At 46.6% G+C, this 26941-nt stretch overlaps 1 protein-coding gene across 2 annotated transcripts in view; it reads left to right on the forward strand.

Annotated features, from left to right (window-relative positions):
- skap1 (src kinase associated phosphoprotein 1) overlaps positions 1–26941 on the forward strand; it is a 641866-nt gene that overhangs the window by 68482 nt on the left and 546443 nt on the right. For both annotated transcript variants that reach the window (XM_070864573.1, XM_070864574.1), the window contains exon 4: positions 7058–7083. In XM_070864573.1, the coding sequence (XP_070720674.1) occupies positions 7058–7083 (26 nt within the window). The remainder of the gene's footprint in view (positions 1–7057; positions 7084–26941) is intronic.

The following is a 26941-nucleotide window of genomic DNA, read 5'->3' on the forward strand; positions in this document are numbered from 1 at the left end:
CTCATCCTCTAGGAGACCGACGTTTACTTTAGCCACTCTCTCTTCCCTTTTATATACCTGTAGAAGCTCTTGCCTTCTGTTTTTATATCTCTTGCTAGTTTACTTTCATAATCTATCTTTCCTCTGTTATTTTTTTAGTCGTCATTTGCTGGTTTTGAAAATGTCCCAATCCTCTCCTCCCGCTAATCTGGGCCACTTTGTATGTCATTGTTTTCAGTTTGATACCATCCTTTACTACCTTAGTTAGCCACAGATGGTGTTCCCTTCTCTGAAAGTCTTTCCTTCTCACTGGAATGTATTTTTGTTGAAAGTTATAAAATATCTCCTTAAATGTCTGCCGTTGCTTATCAACCGTCTTACACTTTAATCTATTTTCCCAGTTCACTTTAGCCAACTCTGCCCTCATACCTTTGTAATCACCTTTATTTAAGATTAGGACACTGGCTTAAGATCCAACTTTCTCACCCTCCAACTAAATTTGAAATTCAACCATGCTATGATCACTTTCCTAGAGGATCCTTTACTATGAGATCAATTATTAATCCTGTCTCATTACACAGTACCAGATCCAGGATAGCCTGCTCCCTCGTTGGTTCTGCAATGTACTCAAGGAAACCATCCTGGATATACTATGAACTTGTCCTCAAAGCTACCTTGGACAATTTGATTTGCCCAATGAATATGAAAATTAAAATCGCCCATGATTATTGCTGTACCTTTCTTGCAAGCTTCCATTATTTCTTGATTTATACTTTATCCAACAGTGTAGCTATTATTAGGGGCCTATAGACTATGCCCACCTGTGACTTTTTCCCTTTATTATTTCTTATCTTCACCCAAACTGATTCTACATCTTGATCTTCTGAGCCAATATCATTTCTCACTACTGCACTGATCTCATCCTTTATTAACAGAGCTATCCCCTTCTGTCTATCCTTCTGAATTGTCAATTACCCCTGAATATTCAATTTCCAGTCTTGGTCACATTGCAACCACGTCTCTGTAATGGCTATCAAATCATACCCATTTATATCTATTTGTGCCGTCAACTCATCTATCCTGTTACGAATGTAGCGTGCGACTTCATAAACACAATGAGAAGAGATTGTGTAGAGTGGGCCTATCCTCTCGAGTTTAGAAGAGTGAGAGGTGATCTCATTGAAACATACAAGATTCTGAAGGGGATTGACAGGATAGATGCTGAGAGGTTGTTTCCCCCTGGCTGGAGTGTCCGGAACCAGGGAGCACAGCCTCAGGATAAGGGGTCGGCCACTTAAGACTGAGAAGAGGAGGAATTTCTTCACTCAGAGGGTGGTGAATCTTTGGTATTCTCTACCTCAGAGGACTGTGGATGCTGGGTTTCTGAGTATATTCAAGGTTGAGATCGATAGATTTTTGGACTCTAGGGGAATTGAGGGATATGGAGATTGGGCGGGAAAGTGGAGTTGAGGTCGATGATCACCCATGGTCTTATTGAATGGCGGAGCAGGCTGGAGGGGCTGTACAGCCTACTCCTGCTCCTAATTCTTATGTTATGAAAGGGATTTCTCACCTTTATTCAATTACATCAGAGATTGCAGCCCCACTGTATGTGGTTGACTCGGAACGGCCTCCAGGCAACCTGGGGATCAGCAGTAAATTCTGCCTTGCTAGCGGTGCCTACATCCAACAACATAGCGTGTGGAGAAACGCACAAAGGTGCTTCACAGGAGCGTAATCGGAGAATAATCAATGCCAAGCCCAAGAAGGAAACGTTAGAAGAGAACACTAAATGCTTGATAAAACGAGGGTTTGAAGGAGACGAGGCAGAATCGTTCAGGAAGGAAATTCCAGAGCTTGGGGCTTGGATGGCTGAAGGCGTGGCCGCCAATGGTGGAGGTTGTCTCGGCATTGCCCTGAATTATATGCTTGAACCTACGACCTTTTGACTGAGGAGTGAGTGCTGCCACTGGGCCAAAGCTGTTCAGTCAAGGCTAACAGCTGATGCATTCTTCCTGGGTCCGCCTGGCTCCCTGTTTGACTCTGGAGGCTGTCTGATGTAACGGAGATGGTAGGAAGACTTTTTTTTAAAATGCAAATTATTTTTTAAATGGAGAGAGGCTATAAAATGCTGTGGTACAGAGGGATCTGGGGGCCCTTATACATGAAACACACAAAGTTAGTATGCAGGTACAGCAAGTAATTAGGAAGGTCTTTATTGCAAGGGGGATGGAATATAAAAGTAGAAACGTCCTGCTACAACTGTACAGGGTATTGGTGAGGCCACACCTGGAGTACTGTGTACAGTTTTGGTCTCTGTGTATTTAAGGAGGGATATACTTGCATTGGAGGCAGTTCAGAGAAGGTACATGCAGTTGATTCCTGGGATGAAGGTGTTGGTCTTATGAAGAAACTCATTGGAGTTTAGAAGAATGAGAGGTGATCTTATTGAAATGTATAAGATTCTGAGGGGGCTTGACAGGGTAGATGCAGAGAGGATGTTTCCCCTCGTGAGGGAATCTAGAACTAGGGGGCATAGTTTCAGAATAAGGGGTCACCCATTTAAAACTGAGATGAGGAGGAATTTCTTCTGAGGGTTGTAAATCTCTGCCCCAGAGAGCTGTGGAGGCTGGCTCATTGAATATATTTACGGTGGAGATGGACTGATTTTGAACAACAGGAGAGTCAAGGATTATGGGGAGCGGGCAGGGAAGTGGAGTTGAGGCCAAGATCAGATCAGCCGTGATCTTATTGAATTGCGGAGCAGACTCGAGGGGCCATTTGGCCTACTCCTGCTCCTATTTCGAGTGTTCTTATGTTCTTAGATCTAGCATCGCTGCTTCTGCAATACCACATCTGCAAGATTAGCATAAAGCATACTTAATCTAGTTCGTGTTTTGTCGACAACAACACAAAGTTGGCTTGAATGCTGATCTCGCAGCTAACAGTCCACAGTTATTTCACAGCTTTCCCCAATACATCAGTGTCACGTTCAAATGTCTGCTGGCCATTCTTTAATTCAGAATTTAGTTTGATGTAGTTTGGCTCGGGAGTTCTGCCATACTGGTATCGAGCCCTGATTGGGGCGAGGAGCTTGCTCTCTGGCTGAGAGATGTTTGACAGATGAATGTGGCCTGTGCCAGCAGTGCAGTGCGAAAGTGCATTGAATTTATCGAGGGCCAAAATACAAAGAAGCCGAGCATTGATGCTGAAATGTATAAGAGTTATTTGATACTTACTAACCTGAGTCAATGGGTGATGTAGATACAGACAGGATGCAAGGCTGGCGTGGTGATTTATGGACCATAACGTTCACAGCCAAGTTATTCAGCTTCGAGTGCAAGCAGCGGCAGATTTATAAAAATGGAAACAAAACTGCCATATTTGCATATTTAACTGGCTGAATGGCTCTCCCCTCCAACAATAATAGTGCAGAGAGGTTCATGGCTCTTGGCTGCACAGGAAAGAATAGGCTCCAAATTGTGAACTGGCACTTTTGAACATTTATGAAGATGGTTTATAGCACAAGTGTTGCAGTGTTTTATTTTAAATCGCACCGACATTGTGGAATGTTTTCATGACTGATGCTGCTTGCAATTTATTTTGCATTTCATAAAGAGATAATTATTTTAATTTTGAGTCGTTGGAAAGGGTTCAGAGAAAGGTCCCCAGGGATGGCATTAGGCTGCAAACCAAAAAACGCTATGAAAGAGGCTATGTGAGCTAAACCTACTGACCTAGGGGGAGGGGGCGCACAAGTGGATTCAAGGGGGAGGGAAAATTGTGAAGTTTTTTTGTGCCAAACTGAAGAACAGACTGAAAGGCCATTCGCAACAACATTCACTCGCTGCACAACTAGGTGCGTGCTTTTCACGTGAATATTTGTGCTTGTAATGTATTTGCTTCATGGGATCTTCGCTGGTGAATTTTGGGACTTTTGCCCCTTCCCCTATTCTCCCCAGAAGGAGGAAGCCAAATTTACCTTTCCAACATCCATGAACACACAATCTAACGTGTGCTCCCCTTACTAGCATCAACTCAAACTCATCCCTTGTAATGTATTTACTTCATGGGTCCTTTGCTTAAGAATTCATAGCAACACATTGCTATTAATAATTCATTGGTTTATTAGCAAAGGTTTAACAATCACACTACACATTACCAGTTCATCCACCAGTCTCACAACTGCATACCTCATCGTGGATGACCCAGACCCAACTGGCTGGGATTTTATTAAGAAAATAAGAACATAAGAGATAGCAGAAGTAGACAATTTGGCCCCTTGAGCCTGCTCCGCCATTCAATAAGATCATGGCTGATCTGATCCTGGTCTCAACTCCACTTCCCCGCCCGCTCCCCATCACCCTCGACTCCCCTATCGTTATCGAGTCTTGTGAACATCATGTGACTGGCTAAGTTCACTCACAAAGCAACAGCTCTACAAACCCGTGAGCATACTCACCGGTGTGTACATTACACTTGCGATGAGGGATGTTGTTGCTGGGGAATGGAACTCTTGGCCATTCTCGGGATGTCCTTGTCACCGGCTAAGCTGACGTTTATTACCCATCCCCAGGTGCCCGGAGAAGCTGGCCACTGCCCTCCTTGTGATGTTTTTTTTTAAATTGTGGGATGTGGGCATCGCTGGCAAGGCCAGTATTTATTGCCCTCGCGTGTCTCGCTGGGCCAATTCAGAGGGCAGTTAAGAGTCAGCCGCATTGCTGTGGGTCTGGAATCACCTATAGGCCAGACCGGGTAAGGGCAGCAGATTTCCTTCCCTGAAGGGCATTGGTGAACCAGTTGGGTTCTTGTGACAATCTTCACTTGCCGAGATCAACTTTTTATTTCCAGGTGTGCTGAAGCCAATTCTCAAACTTTTGGAGGGACCCAATCTTTTGGCTTTCTGTTTTGAACGCTCACTGTTTGTTTGGATTATTATTCCAGCAACCTAACCATTGTACTGAGGAGCTATACAGACATAACCTACCAAACCCACATCTCCCGGTGTTCAGTTCAGTGGGAGTCTCTCCACATTTTTTTCCTGAATGCTTCACCAATTACAAAAGCTAAATACTGTGGATGCTGGAATCTGAAATAAAAACAGAAAATGCTGGAAACACTCAACAGGTCAGACAGCATCTATAGAGAGAGAAACAGAGTTAACGTTTCAGGTCGATGACCAACAATTTCAGACTGTAACTGTTATGTAAACCTGTAGATACCATGTCTAACCACCAGAGGGCTTATCCCCTAGAGTCCCAAGGGATCCCACAATCCCTTGGGAGCACCTGCATATAAGGAGGCCTCACAGGCTGGAGAGGCACTCTGAGACCTGTAATAAAGGACTGCGGTCACACCTTACTTTGAGCTTGCAGTATCTAGTCTGACTCTTTATTCAAGCCATAACAGTCATCCCTGTCTCAATGTTTTTTTTCTCTTTCCCATGGCAGCTGTTGTTGATTTTCCATTTACACCCTATCTAGACTCAGCTTTTGTTTCTTAACTTGTCCCATTACCATCTCCTTTCACCTCGTACCATCGTCCCTTTTGTCATTTAATCTCTTCTGCCTCCCACCCTCTCACAGACCTTCCCTTTTGTTCTTTCCTCCCCTCCGCGCCCTCCTGCACTTGCTTACAGACCTGTTATATTTCTAACTTTTTCCAGTTCCGTCGAAGGATCATCGACCTGAAACAATATCTCTGTTTCTCTCTAGACAGTAAACTAAAAGTTCAATTTGTTTAAGTCTGTCTGTTTTAGTGCCCACTTTAATCAGGGGGCACTTGTATTAAAGTTTGGAACAAAATAGTTATAGGGTGGGGGTGTCTCACTTCTCTGCAGCAACTGCAGTCTCGCTGAGGGACGTGATCGGGGCCCAGGAGAGGCATGAGTTCGGGGCCCAGGGGCAGCACGGGCCGGCCCACACTGTGATATGTGTGCGCACTCGATCCGTGCAGCAGAGCTGGTCTCCAGTCATCTTGGGTAACCCTTGTCACTGGACCAAGACCTAGCTCTGTCAAGCCCATGTGGTGGCTGGTGTGCAACGGCCACCCCACGTTAAAAAAATCCACGCACAGACATCTTCCACCCTTGAGGATGTAGTTCGGGACCTGGAATATTGAGTCCTTCATTGAAACACCTGTGAACTCATCCTTTTCTGGCGTGGAAGCAAATCATCCTCATTTCGAGGGACTGTCTAGGATTCTCTCTAGACAGTTGCTGCCTGACCTGCTGAGTATTTCCATCATTTTCTGTTATTGTTTTAGACATCCATAATGCTGGATGGAAATCGCTGTATTATTGCAGAGCAAGGCAACCATAGCTCTGGGTAAGGTGTTGCCCCTTTCTCTTGGACCCAGGGGCTATATGGCCATAGAGGGGTAAAATTAGAAACTGTAGTATCTGTATTTATGTTGAGTATGACATTGTTTGAGGTAAAGCACTCCACTCCCTTCGTACCTAGTAACCCCTCGCATCAATTTAAGAATGGCTCTGGTTAGTTATACCCTGTGTCTGGCAGTCAGGTGTGTAATGTACGCACCTGTGCGCATGCTCATGGGTTTGTGGAGTTGTTGCATTGTGAGTGGCTTAGCCAGTCACGTGATGGTCACAAGACTCAAAACCCCAATCCATTGGGTCTAGGTCATCAACAATGAGGCAGGTGGTTGTGAGCCTGGTGGATGAACTGGTAATATGTAGTGTGATTGTTAAACCTTTGCTAATAAGCCAACTAGTTCTTAATAGCAAAGTGTCGCTATGAATTCTTCAGCAAAGAATCCATGAAGCAAATACATTACAATGGATGCGTTTGAATTGATGCTGTTGAGAGGAACACTTTCGTTCGATGGTGGTTGTGTGTTTGTGGGTGTTGGGAAGGTCAATTTGGCTTCCTCCTTCTGGGGAGAATAGGGGATGGGGCAGAAGTCCCTGAATGCATCACCCACATTTGTAATGGGGAATAAATCTCCTGCACTGAGGGGAACCTAGTTTCTGCACAAGACCAAATGGAAGTAATGTTCAATTTTTGTGGTGCATTATTTACCGTTGACTTTGTAGTAATTCCCCTTTGTCTTTTCACAGATATCAACAAGAATTTCAGTACCGAGGTAGGTGAGGCCATTCCTTGCTTTTACAGTGGTATGAGATGTTGGATAATACTCTGCTTGCTTTTGTGTGGGTGTGTGCCGCAGGCGAGGGAGGGTTGGTGCTGTACCGTTTGCATCAGCATCAAGTGCTCTTGGGTCAGATATAACCTGCGTAGGTGCAAAGTAACGCTGCCTCCCATGCTACTGCAGTAGTGCGTCGACCCTAAGCTCGACAACATCCCGATGTACCACTGTGCTCGATTTCTTCATTTCCCACAACCAGTAACCTGTGGCGCTCACCATTATGTGCAACGCTGTATTGGAGCTGGTTTGCACCCTGGGAGCTGGGTTTGCGATTGCTCAGTGCAGGGGCGCGAGCAAGCAACATGGAGTTGCTTTTCCCCCCACTCCCAATTCCCTCTCTCGCCATTGCTCCTCACTGGGAATAGGCAGCCCTCCAAGCACTTGGCTCGGTGGCTGTGGGAGGAGGTGGTCGTGGCTGTCAACGCGAGAAGCCGGGGACCATGGACCTGGTTGAAAAGTTTTCACGATTCTGTGCCGCATTGTCAAGGTGAGATTGCTGCTCTCGACTCTGCTGCAGACTCTGCTGGGGTGGGTTGGGGGCAGGTTACAGAAGGCAGCTGATGGGCATCTAGTGGGAAATGTACGGAGCGCTGGGCAGCCTGTCGGAGAGTGTTGGGGCAAGGTTGCAGAGCATGCAGGAGTCCAGCTCCACCTTGTCCCAAGGCTTAGCGCAGAAGATGGGAGAGAATGGGTCACGTCGATCCGTGGGGCAGTGTGGCTGCGACCAACATGGAGACTGTCCTGGTGGCTGACCATTGCCCCGGTCGGTCAGATGGTCAGCAAATCTTGCAGCCGCAATACTTGCAGCACAAACCGCTGTCACGTTGGACGTATGGTCCGCTGCGGACAAAGTCTTGCGGAGAGTTTCTGCACTCCTGCTCAGTGCTGTCCATGTCCCGTTGAGCGGCTCGAGGGGCAACAGGTGACCAAGCTCGGTGACCGCCTCCTCGGGGGAAGCGAAGGCGTGTCTCCGGCAATACTCCTACGTAAAAGCTGAGTTAGAACCGATCCCTGAATGCACAGCCTCCTCGCGTAGCATCGGCATCGCTCCTCTGGAGCGTCTGTCCTGCCCCCCCCCCCCCCCCGCCTCGCCTCGTCCTCCAAGCACGAATGCAGCCCCAAGACTCCACCCAAGTGGACAGGCCAAGTACCTGCCACGCAAATACCAACAGGTCAATCTTTGCACGTTTCGCCTGTTGCCCTCCCCTCAGCCGGTACCGAGCTGCTGCCTCTCGTCCCGCTCGCCCCATCTGCCCCTCGGGGGGGGGGGGGGGGGGGGGGCACGGTGCAGGTGAAGCTGTCCATGGCGGGGCCCCTCACGGGCTCCAACACCCAGAGTTCATTGGCCATGTGCACCTCTGTCCAAGTGAGGCTCAGAGCAGCCTGCAACTATCTCTGCCGCACCCACATGGACATGCCAGAGACAGGGGAGCAGGAGCTGTGATAGTTCACCAAGGGTCGGCACGTGGGTGTGCTTCAATCACTTGTTGGATCAATAAATGTATTACTTCGCACCACTTTGCCGTGATCCCCGTTCTTGAATGGCAAGTGTTAATTCCGTCCCAACAGTCGGAAACCCCGATAACCACTGGCGTAAAATGTCAGTGTGTTCGCAGTCAGGTTCCGCACCTCTTAACCCCCTCCCTCGCACTTGTGGTGGTGGGAGTTAATATCGAGGTTAAAAACAGAAAATGCTGGAAATCCCAGCGGGTCAGGCAGCATCTGTGGAGAGAAAAACAAGAGTTAACATTTTGGGTTGATGACGAAGGGTCACAGACCCGAAACGCTAACTCTGTCTCTCTGTCTCTCTGTCTCTCTGTCGCTCTGTCGCTCTGTCGCTCTGCCTCTCTGCCTCTCTGCCTCTCTGCCTCTCTGCCTCTCTGCCTCTCTGCCTCTCTGCCTCTCTGCCTCTCTGCCTCTCTGTCTTTCTCTCTTTCTCTCTTTCTCTCTTTCTCTCTTTCTCTCTTTCTCTCTCTCTCTTTCTCTCTCTCTCTTTCTCTCTCTTTCTCTCTCTTTCTCTCTCTTTCTCTCTCTTTCTCTCTCTTTCTCTCTCTTTCTCTCTCTTTCTCTCTCTTTCTCTCTCTTTCTCTCTCTTTCTCTCTCTTTCTCTCTCTTTCTCTCTCTTTCTCTCTCTTGCTCCACAGACGCTGCCTGACCCGCTGGGATTCCAGCATTTTCTGTTTTTATTTCAGGTTCCAGCATCCGCAGTATTTTACTTTTGTGGTTAATATCAAGGCCCAACCTTGACTTGTTTTAAAAACGTGCGCTGGCGTAGAAACACTACAGCCAGCTGTGCAAAGCAAATTTCATCTGGTAGATTTCGAAAGGAAAAACTGCAAAGCTCCAATATTTCCCCTGCTTTTCTCACACACTGCAAACTACTTTCATCTGTTACTTAAATTATTATCACATGGCTTGGCAGCAGCGCTCTGAGTATGAAATTTATCTCCGCTAATTTTTTTTAAAAACTGATTCTTCGCAAAGTACTGAGCTGATATTTGATACGCATCATTAGTTGAGGTTTTGAAATATAACACTAATTTCGGGTCAGCGCTCTCTTTGCTTGGAAACTCAAAGGGATTGAGCAATAATTGCTGATTTTTCCTCCCCCTCAAAAGCTTGCTGTGATTTTTGGACCAAGTACAAGTGGCTTGAGCTATGCAAGCGCTCGAGCCTGCTATGTGTTGAATTAGTCTTTCTTTCAACATGTACTTTTGTAAACTTTGCAAAGTTGTATAATGCTGATTATTATGGTTTAAAAAAATATACAGCGATGGTAACCGATTGGCTCTCTCACTCAACTAACAGACCCAAGGTTCGTAAGTTTAAGACCCACCACGGGAAGTTGTGAAATTGAGTTCAATAAATCTGTTAATTTGTGAAATGATCATGAATGCAGCTCCATTGCCATCAAGACCCAACTGGTCGCTGACTGGCCTTGAGGAGAAACTGATGCCCATCCCCAGTCTGACCCACGTCTAACCCAAGCTCTCGGCTGCATGGCCGCGCAACGCTCTGGACCTCCCACATAGGCCGGCTCACTGGCTTTTAGGAAAACCCTGCGCATGCACGGAATTTTGAGTCGGCTGCGCAGCCTATTAAAGGGGCTGTGCAGTCCCCCCAAAAAAATTGCACGTGACTCCAGTGGTTGACTGGTGATGTGCTTGGGGCAACTAGATGTGCAATAAATGCTGCCTTGACACGTCCCAAGAACAAAGAGATTTTAAAAAAAAACTTCTTAAAGATTCCCCTCCTCTCAAAGAAACTCTCGATACTATGTGGTGGCACTTTGGAGTTTTTGTTCCCCTCTTTCTTTCTGTTGGCCGGTTCTACATGACATGGGAGTTTGTATCACTCCAAGTCCATGCAACAGACATTGGCCCATGACTAAAACGGCATCCCGTCTAGCACAGCTAGTCGCCTCACTCGGTGGGAGATGTGGAAAAGTGTTGCTGCAGAGGGTACTCCTGGAGTTTGCAGCACAGAAGAGCGATTGGATTTTCTGCATTTAACCACAGCGGGTGGTTGGGATCTGGAATACGCTGCCTGAGAGGGTGGTGAAGGCAGACTCAATCGTGGCTTTCAAAAGGGAGTTGGATAAGTACCTGAAGGAAAACCATTTTCAGGGCTACGGGGAAAGGGCGGGTGAGTGGGATTGGCTGAGGTGCTTTTGCAGAGAGCCGGCTTAAATGGGTGGCCCCTTATCCTGAGACTGTGACCCTGAGTTCCAGACACTCCAGCCCAGGGAAACAACCTCTCAGCATCTACCCTGTCAATCTCCCTCGGAATCTTGTATGTTTCAATGAGATCACCTCTCATTCTTCTAAACTCCAGAGAGTACAGGCCCAATCTACACAATCTCTCCTCCATAGGACAGCTCTTTCATCCCAGGAATCAATCTAGTGAACCGTGTTTTCTAAAGGTTATAGATTCATGATTTAAATTGCTGTCCTGAAACAAGCTTCTGCGTAGAATTTGCAAAGAATCAATTAGAGATTGTGTTCTCGCTGTTTTTAAACACATGTAAATTGTGTGGAATCAGTTGGTCCAGAACCACATCAAAAGCAATAAAACTGAAGAACTTTATAACAAAGACATTCTGGCACTTTGGTAGCATCTTTACTTTTGTTGTTTTATGTCATCTGAACCCCATGTAATGTACGCACCTGTGAGCATATTTGTGGGTTTGTGGAGCTGTTGCACTGGGAGTGATTAGCCAATCATGTGATGTGTAATGAGAAAGGACTAATTAGCAATCTTGTGTGAGGCCCCTTGGGGAAGAGTGACCATAATATGGTAGAATTCTTTATTAAGATGGAGAGTGACACAGTTAATTCAGAGACTAGGGTCCTGAACTTGAGGAAAGGTAACTTCGATGGTATGAGATGTGAATTGGCTAGAATAGACTGGCGAGTGATACTTAAAGGTTTGACAGTGGATAGGCAATGGCAAACATTTAAAGGTCACATGGATAAACTTCAACAATTGTACATCCCTGTCTGGAGTAAAAATAAAACGGGGAAGGTGGCTCAACCGTGGCTAACAAGGGAAATTAAGGATAGTGTTAAATCCAAGGAGGAGGCATATAAAATGGCCAGAAAAAGCAGCAAACCTGAGGACTGGGAGAAATTTAGAATTCAGCAGAGGACGACAAAGGGTTTAATTAGGAGGGGGAAAATAGAGATATGAGAGGAAACTTGCTGGAACATAAAAACTGACTGCAAAAGCTTCTATAGATATGTGAAGAGAAAAATATTAATGAAGACAAACGTAGGTCCCTTGCAGTCAGAATCAGGTGAATTTATAATGGGGAACAAAGAAATGGCAGACCAATTGAACAAATACTTTGGTTCTGTCTTCACGAAGGAAGACACAAGTAACCTTCCGGAAATACTAGGGGACTGAGGGTCTAGCGAGAAGGAGGAACTGAAGGAAATCCTTATTAGTCAGGAAATTGTGTGAGGAAAATTGATGGGATTGAAGGCTGATAAATCCCTCGAGCCTGATAGTCTGCATCCCAGAGTACTTAAGGAAGTGGCCTAGAAATAGTGGATGCATTGGTGATCATTTTCCAACAGTCTATCGACGCTGAATCAGTTCCTATGGACTGGAGGCTAGCTAATTTAACACCACTTTTTAAAAAAGGAGGGAGAAAGAAAACCGGGAATTATAGACCGGTTAGCCTGACATCAGTAGTGGGGAAAATGTTGGAATCAATTATTAAAGATGAAATAGCAGTGCATTTGGAAAGCAGTGACAGGATCGGTCCAAGTCAGCATGCATTTATGAAAGGGAAATCATGCTTGACAAATCTTCTGGAATTTTTTGAAGATGTAACTCGTAGAGTGGACAAGGGAGAACCAGTGGATGTGGTGTATTTGGACTTTCAAAAGGCTTTTGACAAGGTCCCACACAAGAGATTGGTGTTCAAAATCAAAGCACATGATATTGGGGGAAATGTATTGGCGTGGATAGAGAACTGGTTGGCAGACAGGAAGCAGAGAGTCGGGATAAACGGGTCCTTTTCAGAATGACAGGCAGTGACGAGTGAGGTGTCGCAGGGTTCAGTGCTGGGACCCCAACTATTTACAATGTACATCAATGATTTAGATGAAGGAATTGAGTGTAATATCTCCAAGTTTGCAGATGACATTAAGCTGGTTGGTGGTGTGATCTATGAGGAGGATGTTAAGAGGCTGCAGGGTCACTTGGACAGGTTAGGTGAGTGGACAAATGCATGGCAGATGCAGTATAATGTGGATAAATGGGAGGTTATCCACTTTTGTGGAAAAAACATGAAAGCAAAATATTATCTGAATGGGGAGGTGCAACGAGACCTGAGTGTCATGGTACATCAGTCATTGAAAGTTGGCATGCAGGTACATCAGGCGGTGAAGAAGGCAAATAACATGTTGGCCTTCATAGCTAGGGGGTTTGAGTATAGGAGCAGGGAGGTCTTACTGCAGTTGTCAGGGCCTTGGTGAGGCTTCACCTGAATATTGTGTTCATTTTGGTCTCCTATTCTGAGGAAGGACATTCTTGCTATTGAGGGAGTGCAGCGAAGGTTCACCAGACCGATTCCTGGGATGGCAGGACTGACATATGAGGAGAGACTGGATCGACTGGGCCTGTATTCACTGGAGTTTGGAAGAATGAGAGGAGATCGTATAGAAACATATAAAATTCTGATGGGACTGGACAGGTTAGATGCAGGAAGAATGTTCCCGATGTTGGGGAAGTCCAGAACCAGGGGTCACAGTCTAAGGATAAGGGGTAAGCGAATTAGGACCAAGATGAAGAGAAACTTCTCAGAGTTGTTAACCTGTGGAATTCTCTACCGCAGAGAGTTGTTGATGCCAGTTCATTGGATATATTCAAGCGGGAGTGAGATATGGCCCTTACGGCTAAAGGGATCAAGGGGTATGGAGAGAAAGCAGGAAAGGGGTACTGAGGTGAATGATCAGCCATGATCTTATTGAATGTGGTGCAGGCTAGAAGGGCCGAATGGTCTACTCCTGCACCTATTTTTTATGTTTCTATGTTCACAAGTCTCAAAAAAAAAAACCCCAGCCAGTTGAGTCTAGGTCATCTGCGATGAGGCATGCAGTTGTGAGCCCAGTGGATGAACCAGTAATGTGTAGTGTGATTGTTAAACTTTTGCTATTAAGAACTAGTTGGTTTATTAACAACGTGCTGCTACGACTTCTTAAGCAAAGAACCCATGAAGCAAATACATTACACCCCTAGACTAGGCTACTCGGTAGCAAACACAGTCGGGCATTCATTATGCTTTGTACAAGCCAGAATGTCCTGACCGCACTCCAGCCCACGCCTCTTTCCATAGATTCACCCTGTGGCTGTGTCAGCCGTGGCTCAGTGGGTTGCCTCTGAGTCAGAAGGTTGTCGGTTCAAGTCCCACTCCAGGAACTTGAGCACAAAAAATCCAGGCTGACACTCCCAGTGCAGTACTGAGGGAGTGCCGCACTGTCAGAGGCGCCGTCTTTCGGATGAGACATTAAACCGAGGCCCCGTCTGCCCCCTCGGGTAGACGTAAAAGCTCACATGGTACTATTTTGAAGAAGAGCAGGGGAGTTATCCCCGGTGTCCTGGGGCCAATATTTATCTCTCAATCAACATTACAAAAAAACAGATTATCTGGTCATTATCACATTGCTGTTTGTGGGAGCTTGCTGTGCGCAAATTGGCTGCCGCATTTCCCACATTACAACAGTGACTACGCTTCAAAAGTACTCCATTGGCTGCAAAGCATTTGAGACGTCTGGTGGTCATGAGAGGTGCTATATAAATGCAAGTCTTTTTGTAATTAATCCTGCAGCATCATCCACCTCCTGTAGTTCACTCATGAATCCCATAGTTTGGTTTTTGTTGCTGAACTATTCACACTGGAGAATTAAACACTGGTTTTTGCATATTTAAATTTGCTGGTGGAATTATAGGCATTAAAAAAAGGTTCTGGACAGCGTCGGACTGCTGTGGGTTGACAATGCTGCTTTCAAATGTCCATTATCCTTGAATAAACCATCTACATTGGACAGTTTCTTTTGTAAATTCTATTCAATCGGCCCAACAGGTCAGTGCCGGTGTCTGTGCTCCACATGGCCTCCTCCTCAGACTCTCCTATTCCTTTCTCCCTCGTGCTTATCTGTCTCCCCCGTTATCTAACCATCTCTATTTAGATTCCAGCCTGTAACTCACTCCCGGGGGCATGTTCTTTGGTAGCTGTTCGAAGTATCAGCCATCCAATACACTTGATCTGATTCCGAGCCTGTAACTCAATTCTGGGAATCTGTTAATCTGCACCTTTGAGCTTCTCATAGTTGGAATATCTCTGTTACTATTTGAATCATTTGATTCTGGTGATCCTGTGCAGAGTAGGGTAGAAAGCTTGTCTCTCGGGCAGCAATTGCAGCTCTTGGCAGTAAGGGCATTTTCTGCTGCTTTGTGTATTCCTCCGTGCTGGTTCCCAGGACGTGGGTCTCGCGCAGCCTGCTCCAACCCAACGGCAGACTTGGTTGACATTCACTAAATATGGCAGCTGGGGCCATTCTTGAGCATTTCGATGCCTTTTGTTTCTCTCTGCTGTACTCCAGTTTGCACGTATCCCTGATGCATGTCATCGTGGAGCAGGCGAAGGATGTTAACGAACTTTTGGGGCATCCGAAAAGGAGGAGGACACTCCATAGACCCTCACGGTTGACGGTGCCAAATCCCTTTGTAAGGTCGAAGAAGGCCATGTATAAGGGCTGGCGGTGTTCCCTGGTTTTTCCTGCAGCTGTCGTGCTGCAAAAATCATGTCCATTGTGCCCCGTAGGGGACGAAATCCACACTGTGCCTCTGGGAGGAGCTCCTTGGCCACAGGGAGAAGACGGTTGAGGAGGATTCTAGCAACAACTTTCCTCGACCCGGCCAACATCCCCAGCATCAAAGCACTGACCACACTCAACCAGCTCCGTTGGGCGGGCCACATTGTTCGCGTGCCCAACACACGACTCACAAAGCAAGCGCTCTACTCGGTACTCCTACACGGCAAGCGAGCCCCAGGTGGGCAGAGGAAACATTTCAAAGACCCCCCCCCCCCTCAAAGGCTCCTTGATAAATGCAGCATCCCCACCGCCACCTGGGAATCCCTGGCCCAAGACCACCCTAAGTGGAGGAAGCGCATCTGGGAGAGCGCTGAGCACCTCCAGTCTCATCGCCGAGAGCATGCAGAAACCAAGCGCAGGCAGCGGAAGGAGCATGCGGCAAACCAGTCCCACCCACCCTTACCCTCTCAACCACTGTCTGTCCTACCTGTGACAGGGACTGTAATTCCCGTATTGGACTGTGCAGTCATCTACGAACTCATTTTTAGAATGGAAGCAAGTCTTCCTCGATTTCGAGGGACTGCCTATGATGATAATGATGACAGCCAATGATAGACTTGATTGAGATTCACTAAATATGGCAGCTGGGAAAATCTGGATCTTTTTGTTTTTGAGGGACCATTCTCAACATCTTTGCACGTATCCCTGAGGCATCATAAGCTTTGGAGTAGGTGCAGAGGCGATTCTCCCAGGATGGTACCAGGGATATGAAAGATATGGAGGGACTGAAGAAACTGGGATTGTTCTCCTTGGAGAAGAGATGGTTAAAGGGGAGATTAATTCGAGATGGTCCAAATTATGAAGGGTTTTGATCGATTAGATAGGGAGAAACTGTTTCTACCTGCAGGTTAGTTGGTAACCAGAGGACTCAGATGTAAGATAAATTGCAATAAAGCCAGGGGGGGGCGATGAGAAATGTTTTTAGCGCAGCGAGTTATGATCTGGAATGCACTGCCTGAAAGGGCGGTGGAAGCAGCTTTAATAGTAATTTTCATAATGGAATCTGATGTATACTTGAAGAAAAAATGTTCAGGGCTATGGGGAGTGGGACTAATTGGATAGCTCTTTCAAAGAGCTGGCAATGGTGTAATGAGCCGATTGTGGGTTCTACGCTTCAGGATTCTATGATAACACAAACTTAAAACGGAATGTCTTCCAGACCATGTCGGTAACGGTCCCAGCATGCTATGCAGGCTAATTAGCCCTTCTCTTAACCTTTGAGTCTAGAGTTCGGTCCCTGATCCAGAATATCAGGATATATTAACTAGGAAATTACAGAAAGTATTTGAGATTAATACTGGGGAGCAGAGGAACCCTTTGCTGTCTTTAAAAACAAAAACTAATAGAAAGACTGACTTGGATTTCTATAGCGCCTTGCATGACCACTGGACGTCTCAAAGTGATTTACAGCCAATGAAGTCGTTTTGGAGTGTAATCACTGTTGTAATAGAATGCTATGATATCAGCCAGTGGCTCAGTGGGAAGCACCCTTGCCTGGGTCAGAAGGTTGTGGGTTTAAGTCCTACTCCCGACGCTTAAGCACTAAAATCTAGGCTGACACTCCCAGTGCAGTGCTGAGGGAGTGCCGCACAGTCGAAGGTGCCGTTTTTCGGATGAGACGTTGAACCGAGGCCCTGTCTGCCCTCTCAGGTGGATGTAAAAGATCCCATGGCACTGTTTCGAAGAAGAGCAGGGGAGTTATCTCCGGTGTCCTGGGGCCAATATTTATCCTTCAATCAACATAACATAAAAACAGATTATCTGGTCATTATCACATTGCTATTTGTGGGAGCTTGCTGTTTGCTGATTGGCTGCCATGTATCACACATTGCAGAAGTGACTATGCTACAAAAAGTAATTCATTGGCTATAAAGCACTTTGGGATGTCCGGTAGTCGTGAAAGGCGCTATATAAATGCAAGTCTTTCTTTCAATTTTACCGACAGGAGTATTTTAAAACCTGTTCATTCTTTAAAGTTCTAGAATAATCTAGAAATGACTCACGTTATGAAGCAGATTATGCAGCATGGGAGTTGCACAGAAAGAACTACACGGTGAAAAAACATAGGATTAGGAGGCGGCTGTAAAGTATGCACCTGTGAGTATGCTCACAGGTTTGTGGAGCAGTTGATCACAAAATAGTTGTAGAGCTGTTGAGTTGTGAGTGGATTAGTCAGTCACATGATGTTCACAAGACTCAATAAAACCCCATTCCGTTGGATCCAGATCACCCAGAATGACGCATGCAGTTGTGAGCCTAGTGGATGAACTGGTAATGTGTAGTGTGATTGTTAAACCTTTGTTAATAAACCAACTAGTTCTTAATAGTCTTATTGTGGCACCATTTGATATTGGGATACTCGGAGGTGGTTGCTGAAAATTGGGAGGATTGTCGGCAGCAGAGCTTCACGATGAACAGGAGAGACGCGCTGCCAAAATAGAACTGTTTGGGTGGATGAGTTAATCAGCAATCCATTCTCGGCTTCCGATCCAGGAATGAGGAGGGCGAGGTTGGCATTTCAAACACTTCCAACGCTACCTTTCTATTTTTATCGATTCCAGCTGTGGCTCTGCCCATCCCAGGGCATGCACTGCTGCGCGATGGAGTGTAGCCGATGGTGAACAGGTGGTCCTCCCATCAAAAGTGGGAATTCTAAGCAGGGAGGAGACACCCTTCGCTGTCCTTTTTTCCCCATGGGCCGTTTGTTCAAAAGTAAAACTGCCGGAGATTCTTCGGTCCCGCAACGCCTCGTTTTTATAAATTCTCATCCTTGTTTTCAAATCCTTCCATGGCCCTCGCCCCTCGCTGTCTCTAACTTTCTCAAGCCCCACAACCCCCCCAAAGATCTCTGCACTCCTCCAATTCTGGCCTCATGAGCATCCCCCGATTTCCATCGCTCCACCATTGGTGGCCGTGCCTTCAGCTGCCTGGGCCCCAAGCTCTGGAATTCCCTCCCTGAATCTTTCCGCCTCTTTCTCCTCCTTCAGGATGCTCCTTAAAACTGACCTCTTCGACCAAGTTTTTGGTCACCTGTCCTAATATCGCTGTCAAATTTTGTCTGATAATCGCTCCTGTGACGTTTTAGTATGTTAAAGGTGCTATATAAATGCAAGTTGTTGTAGCAATAGGAATTGTTGTTCTCCAGCTTCTTGAAACAAAAATAAACCTGGGTGAGAAGCACATGTCTGAGCATGGCTCAACTTTGACACCTTGTAAAAGGTCCCTTAAATGTTGCTTAAGGGATAGTTTCTTTTTCAATACTTCACAAATATATCGAGCTATCGGCAGGGATGGATTAAGGGTGCCTCAGGTCCTGGGCAGTACCCCGGCCATGGGTCCTTGACTCCCATTCACATCCTGCAGTAAATGACATTAGTGAGCTAAGTCACAGGACACTATACTGAGTATGCATCAGGTCAAGGTCAGGTCAGGTCTACATCTTCGGTTATGTTCTCATTAATACAATGATGACACTCATTTAATATTTTATTATGTTTTCAAACAATCAAACCGATACCTTGAGGAAACTGTATAAACAGTAAACAACAACGCTTTAATTTTAAAAAATCCTTGCATTTTGAAACTAAATCAACAATGACAACAATTTAGAACAAGACAGCGCAATTTTTTTGGAAGACCATCATTTGTCACTTGCATTCCATTTTCTCCACAGAGGCAACTACCAGTGTAATATTACATTGGTGTTTTCCTAGATTTTTGTCGGCTAAACTCGTCAATGATTTTCGAGAAGTCAAGTCCTCTCAGTACTTCACTCGTGATGCTCATGATTTGGACGTCAATCTTGTCCCATTCGGTTCCTGACCTCATCCTTGATGCATTTTAGTTCCGAGAAGGACTGCTCACCACTGCAATTTGATACCATCATCGACAGATATATCTGAAGAGCTATTTCAATGTTAGAAAAGGTTCGGGTGAGGGCGTGTGTATGGAGGAATTGGTACATTCTCAGCTCTGCTGACTTAGTTTGTTTAACACAAATTGAGGTTTGATGCTCTGTTGAGGATGCCACCAAGCTAGAAAACTGGATGAATTCACTCTCAATCGTAGCTTACAGATCTTTGGGATAGGAGTAGGCAAGATTTGCTGTGGCTTGCTTGATCTCATGAGTCGAGAGAGTGGCTAGCTTGGAAAGGAATCTAAAGTTGCAGTTAATTTCCTTGTATGCTTCAAGACTGTGTTTCAAGCTATTGAGATTAGTTGATCAATGATGACAAGGAACATTTTCCAGGTTTGAATTTCTCCTTGGGTGACAGCACAGTGTTTTCAGCATTTCCATCGTCATAGCAGCGATTGCGTACCCAGACACACTTTAATCCCTAGGTCTTCAAAGTCCTCAAACTCTGTCCACTGGGTCTTGACAAAATCGACAAGGGACTTGAATAAGGACACCATGACGTTCAGATTCAAGCTTGGTCTCTTGAAGCGAGAGATTGGTCAGGTGAAAGCACTTCAAGACTGTGTACCAAATAACACTGAGAATAGCTGAATCCAGTTCGCCCAATTTGTCAAGGATCAACTGAGCTTCATTTCGGCATTCAACTTTCTGTTCCACGTCGGTTGCCAGCGATTCCAACACTTCGCATATGGGAGTGTAACTTTTGAGCAGGGCTAACACTATATCATACCTTGCTGACCATCGAGTAGCAGAAAGCTGTTTGATGACAGACAGCCCTAAAGGCTTTAGTTTTTCATAAACCAGTCGCCAGCGACACATCGAGGCAGAGAGAAAAGTTGTACAATGTCAAACAATCTGAAAATCATTGGGCTGCATTCGGCAGTTTTTCCCCACCAGGTTGAGTGAGTACTCTGCGCATGGTATAAACATCACATATGGGCATTGCTCTTTGATAGTTTGGACACCAATTTATTTCCCACTCATATTTGAAGCATTATCATAAGATTGTCTGTGACAATGTTGTATGTCGATCCCGTTCTCACCCAGAAAGGCCAGTATTATTTTGACTATTTCTTGTCCAGTATGACCGATTATCGGCAAGAACTTTAGGAACCTTTCCTCAGGACCAGTCGGTAGAACATAGTGGATGACAAATGTCAGCTGATCTGAGTGTGTGTCATCTGGTGTTGAAGCAACAGATATTGAACAGAACTTCGCTGATTTCAATTCCTGATTAATCGTCTCAAATACTTTGCCACCCATTAGACTAATCAGTTCTTCACAAGTGGTGGGAGACAAGTATGAAGTATTCCCCTTGCCTTTGTTGACGAACTGCTTGATGTTCTCAGCAAGAAATGCATTGTAGTTTGTGAGACCCTCCAACTCACCCAGATAATTACCATTACTTAGAGACCCAACGATGTTGTCTCTGTCTTGCAATGAAAGACCTCATTCACAGAGTAACAAAGACAGCCCGTTCGAGCACCTTGTCCCAGTACTGCCGGTCATTTTCAAACTGGAAGACAATATGACTATCCGCACAACCATCACCATAGGCAGTCCCTCGAAATGACGATGACCCACTTCCACGCCAAAAAGGGATGAGTTCACAGGTGTTTCAATGAAGGACCTAATATTCCAGTTCCCGAACTACATCGTGAAGGGTGGAAGATGCCTGTGCGTGGATTTTTTTAACGTGTGGTGGCCGTTGCACACCAGCCACCACATGGGCTTGACAGAGCTAGGTCTTGGTCCAGTGGCAAGGATTACCCAAGACTAACTGGAGACTAGCTCTGCTGCACAGACCGAGCGCGCACACATATCGCAATGTGGGCTGGCCCGTGCTGCCCCTGGGCCCGTGCTGCTTCTGGGCCCCAGATTCACGCCTCTCCTGGGCCCCAGTCACTTCCCTCTACGGACGCTTGCCGCTCTTTCGCCCCTCCTGCTGTGCCTGCCCATACTACAATCAGCGGCCTGGCTTCGTAGCCGTCGCCCTCCTGCAGTGGTATGCCGCCGCATGCTGCTCCCTCTGATGGCCCCGGCCTGTTGATGGTCTTGCAGGCTGGGACCGTGCCGATTTCCGGGCCGGGCCGCCGCACACTGCTCCCCACAACCAGTGCCTGCTTGTCTAGTGCACATTACCACCATGGCTTCTCTATGGTGGGGGCTGTTTTCGTGAGATGAAATCCTCTCATCTCCATTCTTCCAGTCATTAAACCCATGAGTAAAGTGGCTACATGTTCGTGCTGTGACCTTGCAAACAAAGCAGTATACTCTACCGTTTGAAGGTGAATAACAGAGGCATGTTTGCTCCACACGTTCCCCTGTCAGCAGGTGCACACATGTGAAGAAGGACTTAGAGCAGTTTCGGTGACATCCTTCCTTGGCTTGAATCATGCCGGAGCTTTGGAAGTCTTTAGCATAGTTCTGGCAGTCCTCACTACCTTGCAAACCAATGGCTTTGCATGTCTTCTGAGATATTGTCTCCCCACAGCCCAATGTCACTTGTACATTGCGCCTCTTCCTGCTCAGTGTGTGCCAGTTAGTTTTCATCTTCAACTTCATGGACTTGGAGTTCCAACATCCGCCAGCACAGCCGCCATCTTCATCTTGAATTTGTAGTTGGAAAAAATGATTTAGTTTAAGCAGTTTAGCTACTTCTCGTCTCTTTTGCCCTTCGTGTAGCTGGTGCTCTTTCCCTTTCTTCGCCCCCGATTTGTGTGTAGAATGCATCTCTAGAAAAAGGACATCAAGAGTCTGTTTACATCAAGTGGAGAATAACATGCGCTGAGCCCTCGCAGCTTCGCTCCGCTCTTGCTACATCACTTACGTCAATCCTGATTACCCTTACCCTTAATCCCACCCTGTATGGGCCCCACTCTCGTTTGGGGACTGCCCCATCTGCCCCCCACCCCCACTTAATCCGTCCCTGGCTATCGGTCTGGGCAACAGTTGGGACTTTAAAATTTGCCTCTATGGCTCTCGGTAAGGGAAGAGGGAGATCGGCCATTAGTCAGTCCTGTGCATGTCTGGTGAGGACAAGGTTGGATGAACGAAGTCTGTTTGACACTCTTGATTTTTGAAAAAGGTCTTTGACCCGGTGCTGCACAGAAGACTAATGATATTCACTCCTGTGGAGTTGGGAGGCAGATTTGGGATTTGCAGCCAATGAAATACTTTGAGTGTAGTCACTGTTATAATGTGGGAAACGGGGCGGTCAATTTACGCACAGCAAGCTCCCACATAACAGCAATGTGGTAATGACTAGATTTTGTGTGGTGGTGTTTGAGGGACCGATATTGGCCAAAACCCCGAGGAGATCTTTCCTCTTCTTCGAAATAATGCCATGAGATCTTTTACATCCACCTGAGGGGGCAGACCGGGGCCTCGGTTTAACATCTCCTCCGAAAGACGGCACTCCGACAGTGCGGCACTCCCTCAGACTGCACTGCAGCATTTGCCTGGATTTCTGTGCTCAAGTCCCTGGAGTGAGACTCGAACCCACAATGTTCTGACTCCGAGGCGAGTATGCTGCCCACTGAGCCACGGCTGGGTTAAGCTCAGCCTGCCAAGGCTGGTGAATGCTGTTATAAGCGTAGATTTGCTGGAATGTGTGGGCTGCAGGGGATGGAACGGGCTATGTAAGTGGGTTTATCAACCACTGCCAACAGACAAGAGGTTTGATTCGTGGTGTCGGAGGAGCAAACACGAGTGTTATGTTGGGTGAACAAGCCAAGGGTTTGTCAGCCACCCTCTGTTATATTGGTGTTGTATGTTAACACAACTGTTTATGCCAGGACATTCTTTTTGCCCTTGTCACTATCCTGCTTTGCCTTTGAGGCATTTATTAAACGGGGTTTGTTTTTTTGAGCTTTTTAACGACTGACGAGCTGTTGAGACAATCATAGGCAGTCCCTCGAAATCGAGGAAGACTTGCTTCCACTCTAAAAGTGAGTTCTCAGGTGATTGAACAGTCCAATCCGGGAATTACAGTCTCTGTCACAGGTGGGACAGACAGTGGTTGGAGGAAAGGGTGGGTGGGGAGTCTGGTTTGCCACACGCTCCTTCCGCTGTCTGCGCTTGCTTTTTGCATGCTCTCAGCGACGAGGCTCAAGATGCTCAGCGCCCTCCCTGATGCTCTTCCCCCACTTAGGGTGGTCTTTGGCCAGGGATTTCCAGATGTCAGTGGGGATGTTGCACTTTATCAAGGAGGCTTTGAAGGTGTCCTTGAAACGCTTCCTCTGCCCACCTGGGGCTCGCCTGCCGTGTAGGAGTTCAGAGTAGAGCGCTTGCTTTGAAACAAGCCTCATGTGTGGCCAATGTGCTATGTTGCGGAGTGCTTTATGGTCCGCAGTTCACTAAGAAATGGACTTCAGTTGTTGACATTGGAGTTTAGAAGAATGTGAGGTGATCTGATTGAAACATACAAGATTCTGAGGGGGCTCGACAGGGTAGATGCAGAGAGAATGTTTCCCCTGATGGGGGAATCTAGAACTAGGGAGTATAGTTTCAGAATAAGGAGTCGCCCATTTAAGACGGAAATGAGGAGGAATTTCTTCTGAGGGTCGTGAATCTATGGAATTCTCTGCCCCAGAGAGCTGTGGAGGCTGAGTCATTGAATATATTTCAAGTAGACATAGACAGATTTTGAACAATAGGAGAGTGAAGGATTATGGGGAGCGGCAGGGAAATGGAGTTGAGACCAAGATCAGATCAGCCATGATATTGAACGGTGGAGCAGGCTCGAGGGGCCAAATGGGCTGCTCCTGCTCCTATTTCTCATGTTCTTCTGTCCAGTTACTGTCTGAAGAGATAGTGAGCCGCTCCTTTACCTTTCCCTTGATCCTTCAGACCTGTCGCCAATCAGATGTTGAAGCAGCTCCTCCTTGTTGAAGGATGCAAGCTACGTAGCGTTAGTTGTTATTTCAGGGAGCATGTTTCACTCCGTGTGAGAGAATCATTTCTTGTTTCATTTGAGGCGTGTCTGAGGGGTCTGGACAGACTAGATCGAGGGAAACAGTTCCCATTGGTGGAAGGGTTGACAACCAAAGGACACAGATTTAAGGCGATTGGCAGAAGAACCAAAGGCAACATGAGGGAAAACATTTTTACGCAGCGAGTGGTTAGGATCTGGAATGCGCTGCCTGAGGGGGTGGGGGAGGCAGACTCAATCGTGGCTTTCAAAAGGAAATTGGATAAGTACCTGAGGGAAAAAAATTGCAGGGCTACGGGGAAAGGGCGGGGGAGTGGGACTGGCTGAGGTGCTCTTGCAGAGAGCTAGCACGGACTCGACGGGCCGAATGGCCTCCTGTGCTGTGTGTTAATATATTGTGTCTATGATTGTGTGTTAATGAAGCTAGTTTTGCACTTGCAGTCTGGGTCACGTAGACTGGGCTGCAGGGTTTATATAATAGGATGCAACGGACTGAGCAGGACGGACACCTGTGTACACAGTGGAAAAATTAACCCAGTCGTTCCTTTGGAGATGACTATATATAAAGGTGGACTGACTCGCATCAAAATCACAGAAGGAGCAATGCTGCAGAAACTGTAATCTGGCCGAACGAAGTAATTAATCTATTAAAATGTTTCAGTCTGACTGGCAGTGTTCTTTTGGAGAGTAATAATCCGTCCCAGATTGAATATGAAGTGGAGTGTTTGTGTGTGTGTGTGTGGGGGGGGGGGTGGGCGGAATATTTCTGAGCTTTATTACCATGATCTTATTGAATGGCGGAGCAAGCTCAAGGGGCCAAATGGCCTACTCCTGCTCCTGGTTCTTATGTTCTTATTACCTTTCCTGACAGAGAGATTTCCAGATTTAGAAAAAAAAACTATTCATAACCTATTCCCTCGCCACAAAACCCTGACATACTTGCGTGCTGATAATTTTATAGGGGTAAAGCGATCTGAGGATAACTCATTCCGTACCGGCGCTGAGAGCTTTTAATCTGCACTACTCCAATTCTGGTCTCTTGAGCATCCCTGATTTTATTCGCTCTGCCATCGGCGGCCGTGCCTTCAGCTGCCTGGGCCCCAAGCTCTGGAACTCTCTCCTTAAACCCCTCCACACCTCTCTTTCTCTCGTCCTTTAAAACCTACCTCTTCAACCAAGCTTTTGGTTGCTTGCCCCAATTTCTCCTTAGAATAATAGAAATCTATGGCATAGAAGGAGGCCATTCGACCCATCGTGTATGTGCCGGGATGGCTGTTCTTTTGTGTCAAATTTTGTATTATAACGCTCCTGTTAAGTTTGGGTTGTTTGACTACCTAAAAGCTGCTGTATAAATATATCGTCTTCCCTCGATTTGCACTGTTTTGAGAGTCTGAGGAGATCCCTACTCTTTCAACTACACCTGCAGACTTGTGTGACCTGTAGCACATTCTGCGCAATGCACCATCAACTAGTATTCGAATATTTGCAAGGGCACCATTTAATAATTAACCCCCACCTTCCAATTTAGCCCATTGGATACTGTTATAATGCACGTCCATCACCATGAGTGTTCCACCAATGCTGCAATATTTTGGCCAACAGTTTGGACAGGAGACTAAATCTCCGATGTCTTCCCCCCCACCCCCCACCCCCCCTTAATTTGCACTTGGTGCTGTGGAACAGATATTTTCCAGACGTGCTCTATGACGACAGAGTAAATGCTGAGTAACGCCGCCTCTGCCCTCTGGTGCGCACACACCCCAGAATAACATCCTCTACTGCACGAGCGCCAATTCTTTACCTTTCCGCTGGTCAGCCGTTCCTGTGGCCTAAGCGAGTGAAACGGGCTCTATGCGTTGAACTACGGATGTGTCAGTGCCTGTGTACAGTCTCTTCCCCCAAACTCGCCTCACTTCGGGACCTGGGGGGGGGGGGGGGCCACTGAAATACTTTTGGAGTGTAGTCACTGTTTTAATGTAGGATACGCAGCTGCCAATTTGCACACAGCAAGCTCCCACAATCAGCAATGTGATTATGAATGATGATCTGTGTTTTTTACTGGTGTTTATTTACCAGGACACCAGGGATAACTCCCCTGTTCCTCTTCAAAATAGTGCCGTGGGATCTCGTGCGTCCACCTGAGAGGGCAGACAGGGCCTCAGTTTAACGTCTCGTCTGTAAGACAGCACCTCCGACAGTGCAGTACTCCCTCTGCACTGCACTGGAGAGTCAGCCTAGATTTATGTGCTCAAGTTACTGGAGTGGGACTTAAACCCACAACATTCTGACCCACTGAGCCATGGCCGAGCTTGGGGAAGGAATCCTGCCGTCCTTACCCGCTCTCGGCCTATACGTGACTCCAGTCCCACACCAATGTGATTGAATCTTAACTGCTCTCTGAAGTGTCCCAGCAGCAGTGAAAGAAGGCGGCTCACCATCACCTTCAGGGCAACTAGGGATGGGCAATAAATGCTGCCTTGCCAGCGACGCCCACATCTCCAGACTGAATTTAAACAACCTCCAACTTGCCACACCTCTCTCTACCTTGCTGAAATATTTGAC

The sequence above is a fragment of the Pristiophorus japonicus genome, chromosome 21 (assembly GCF_044704955.1).
Source record: "Pristiophorus japonicus isolate sPriJap1 chromosome 21, sPriJap1.hap1, whole genome shotgun sequence".
NCBI classification, from domain to species: Eukaryota; Metazoa; Chordata; class Chondrichthyes; family Pristiophoridae; genus Pristiophorus; species Pristiophorus japonicus.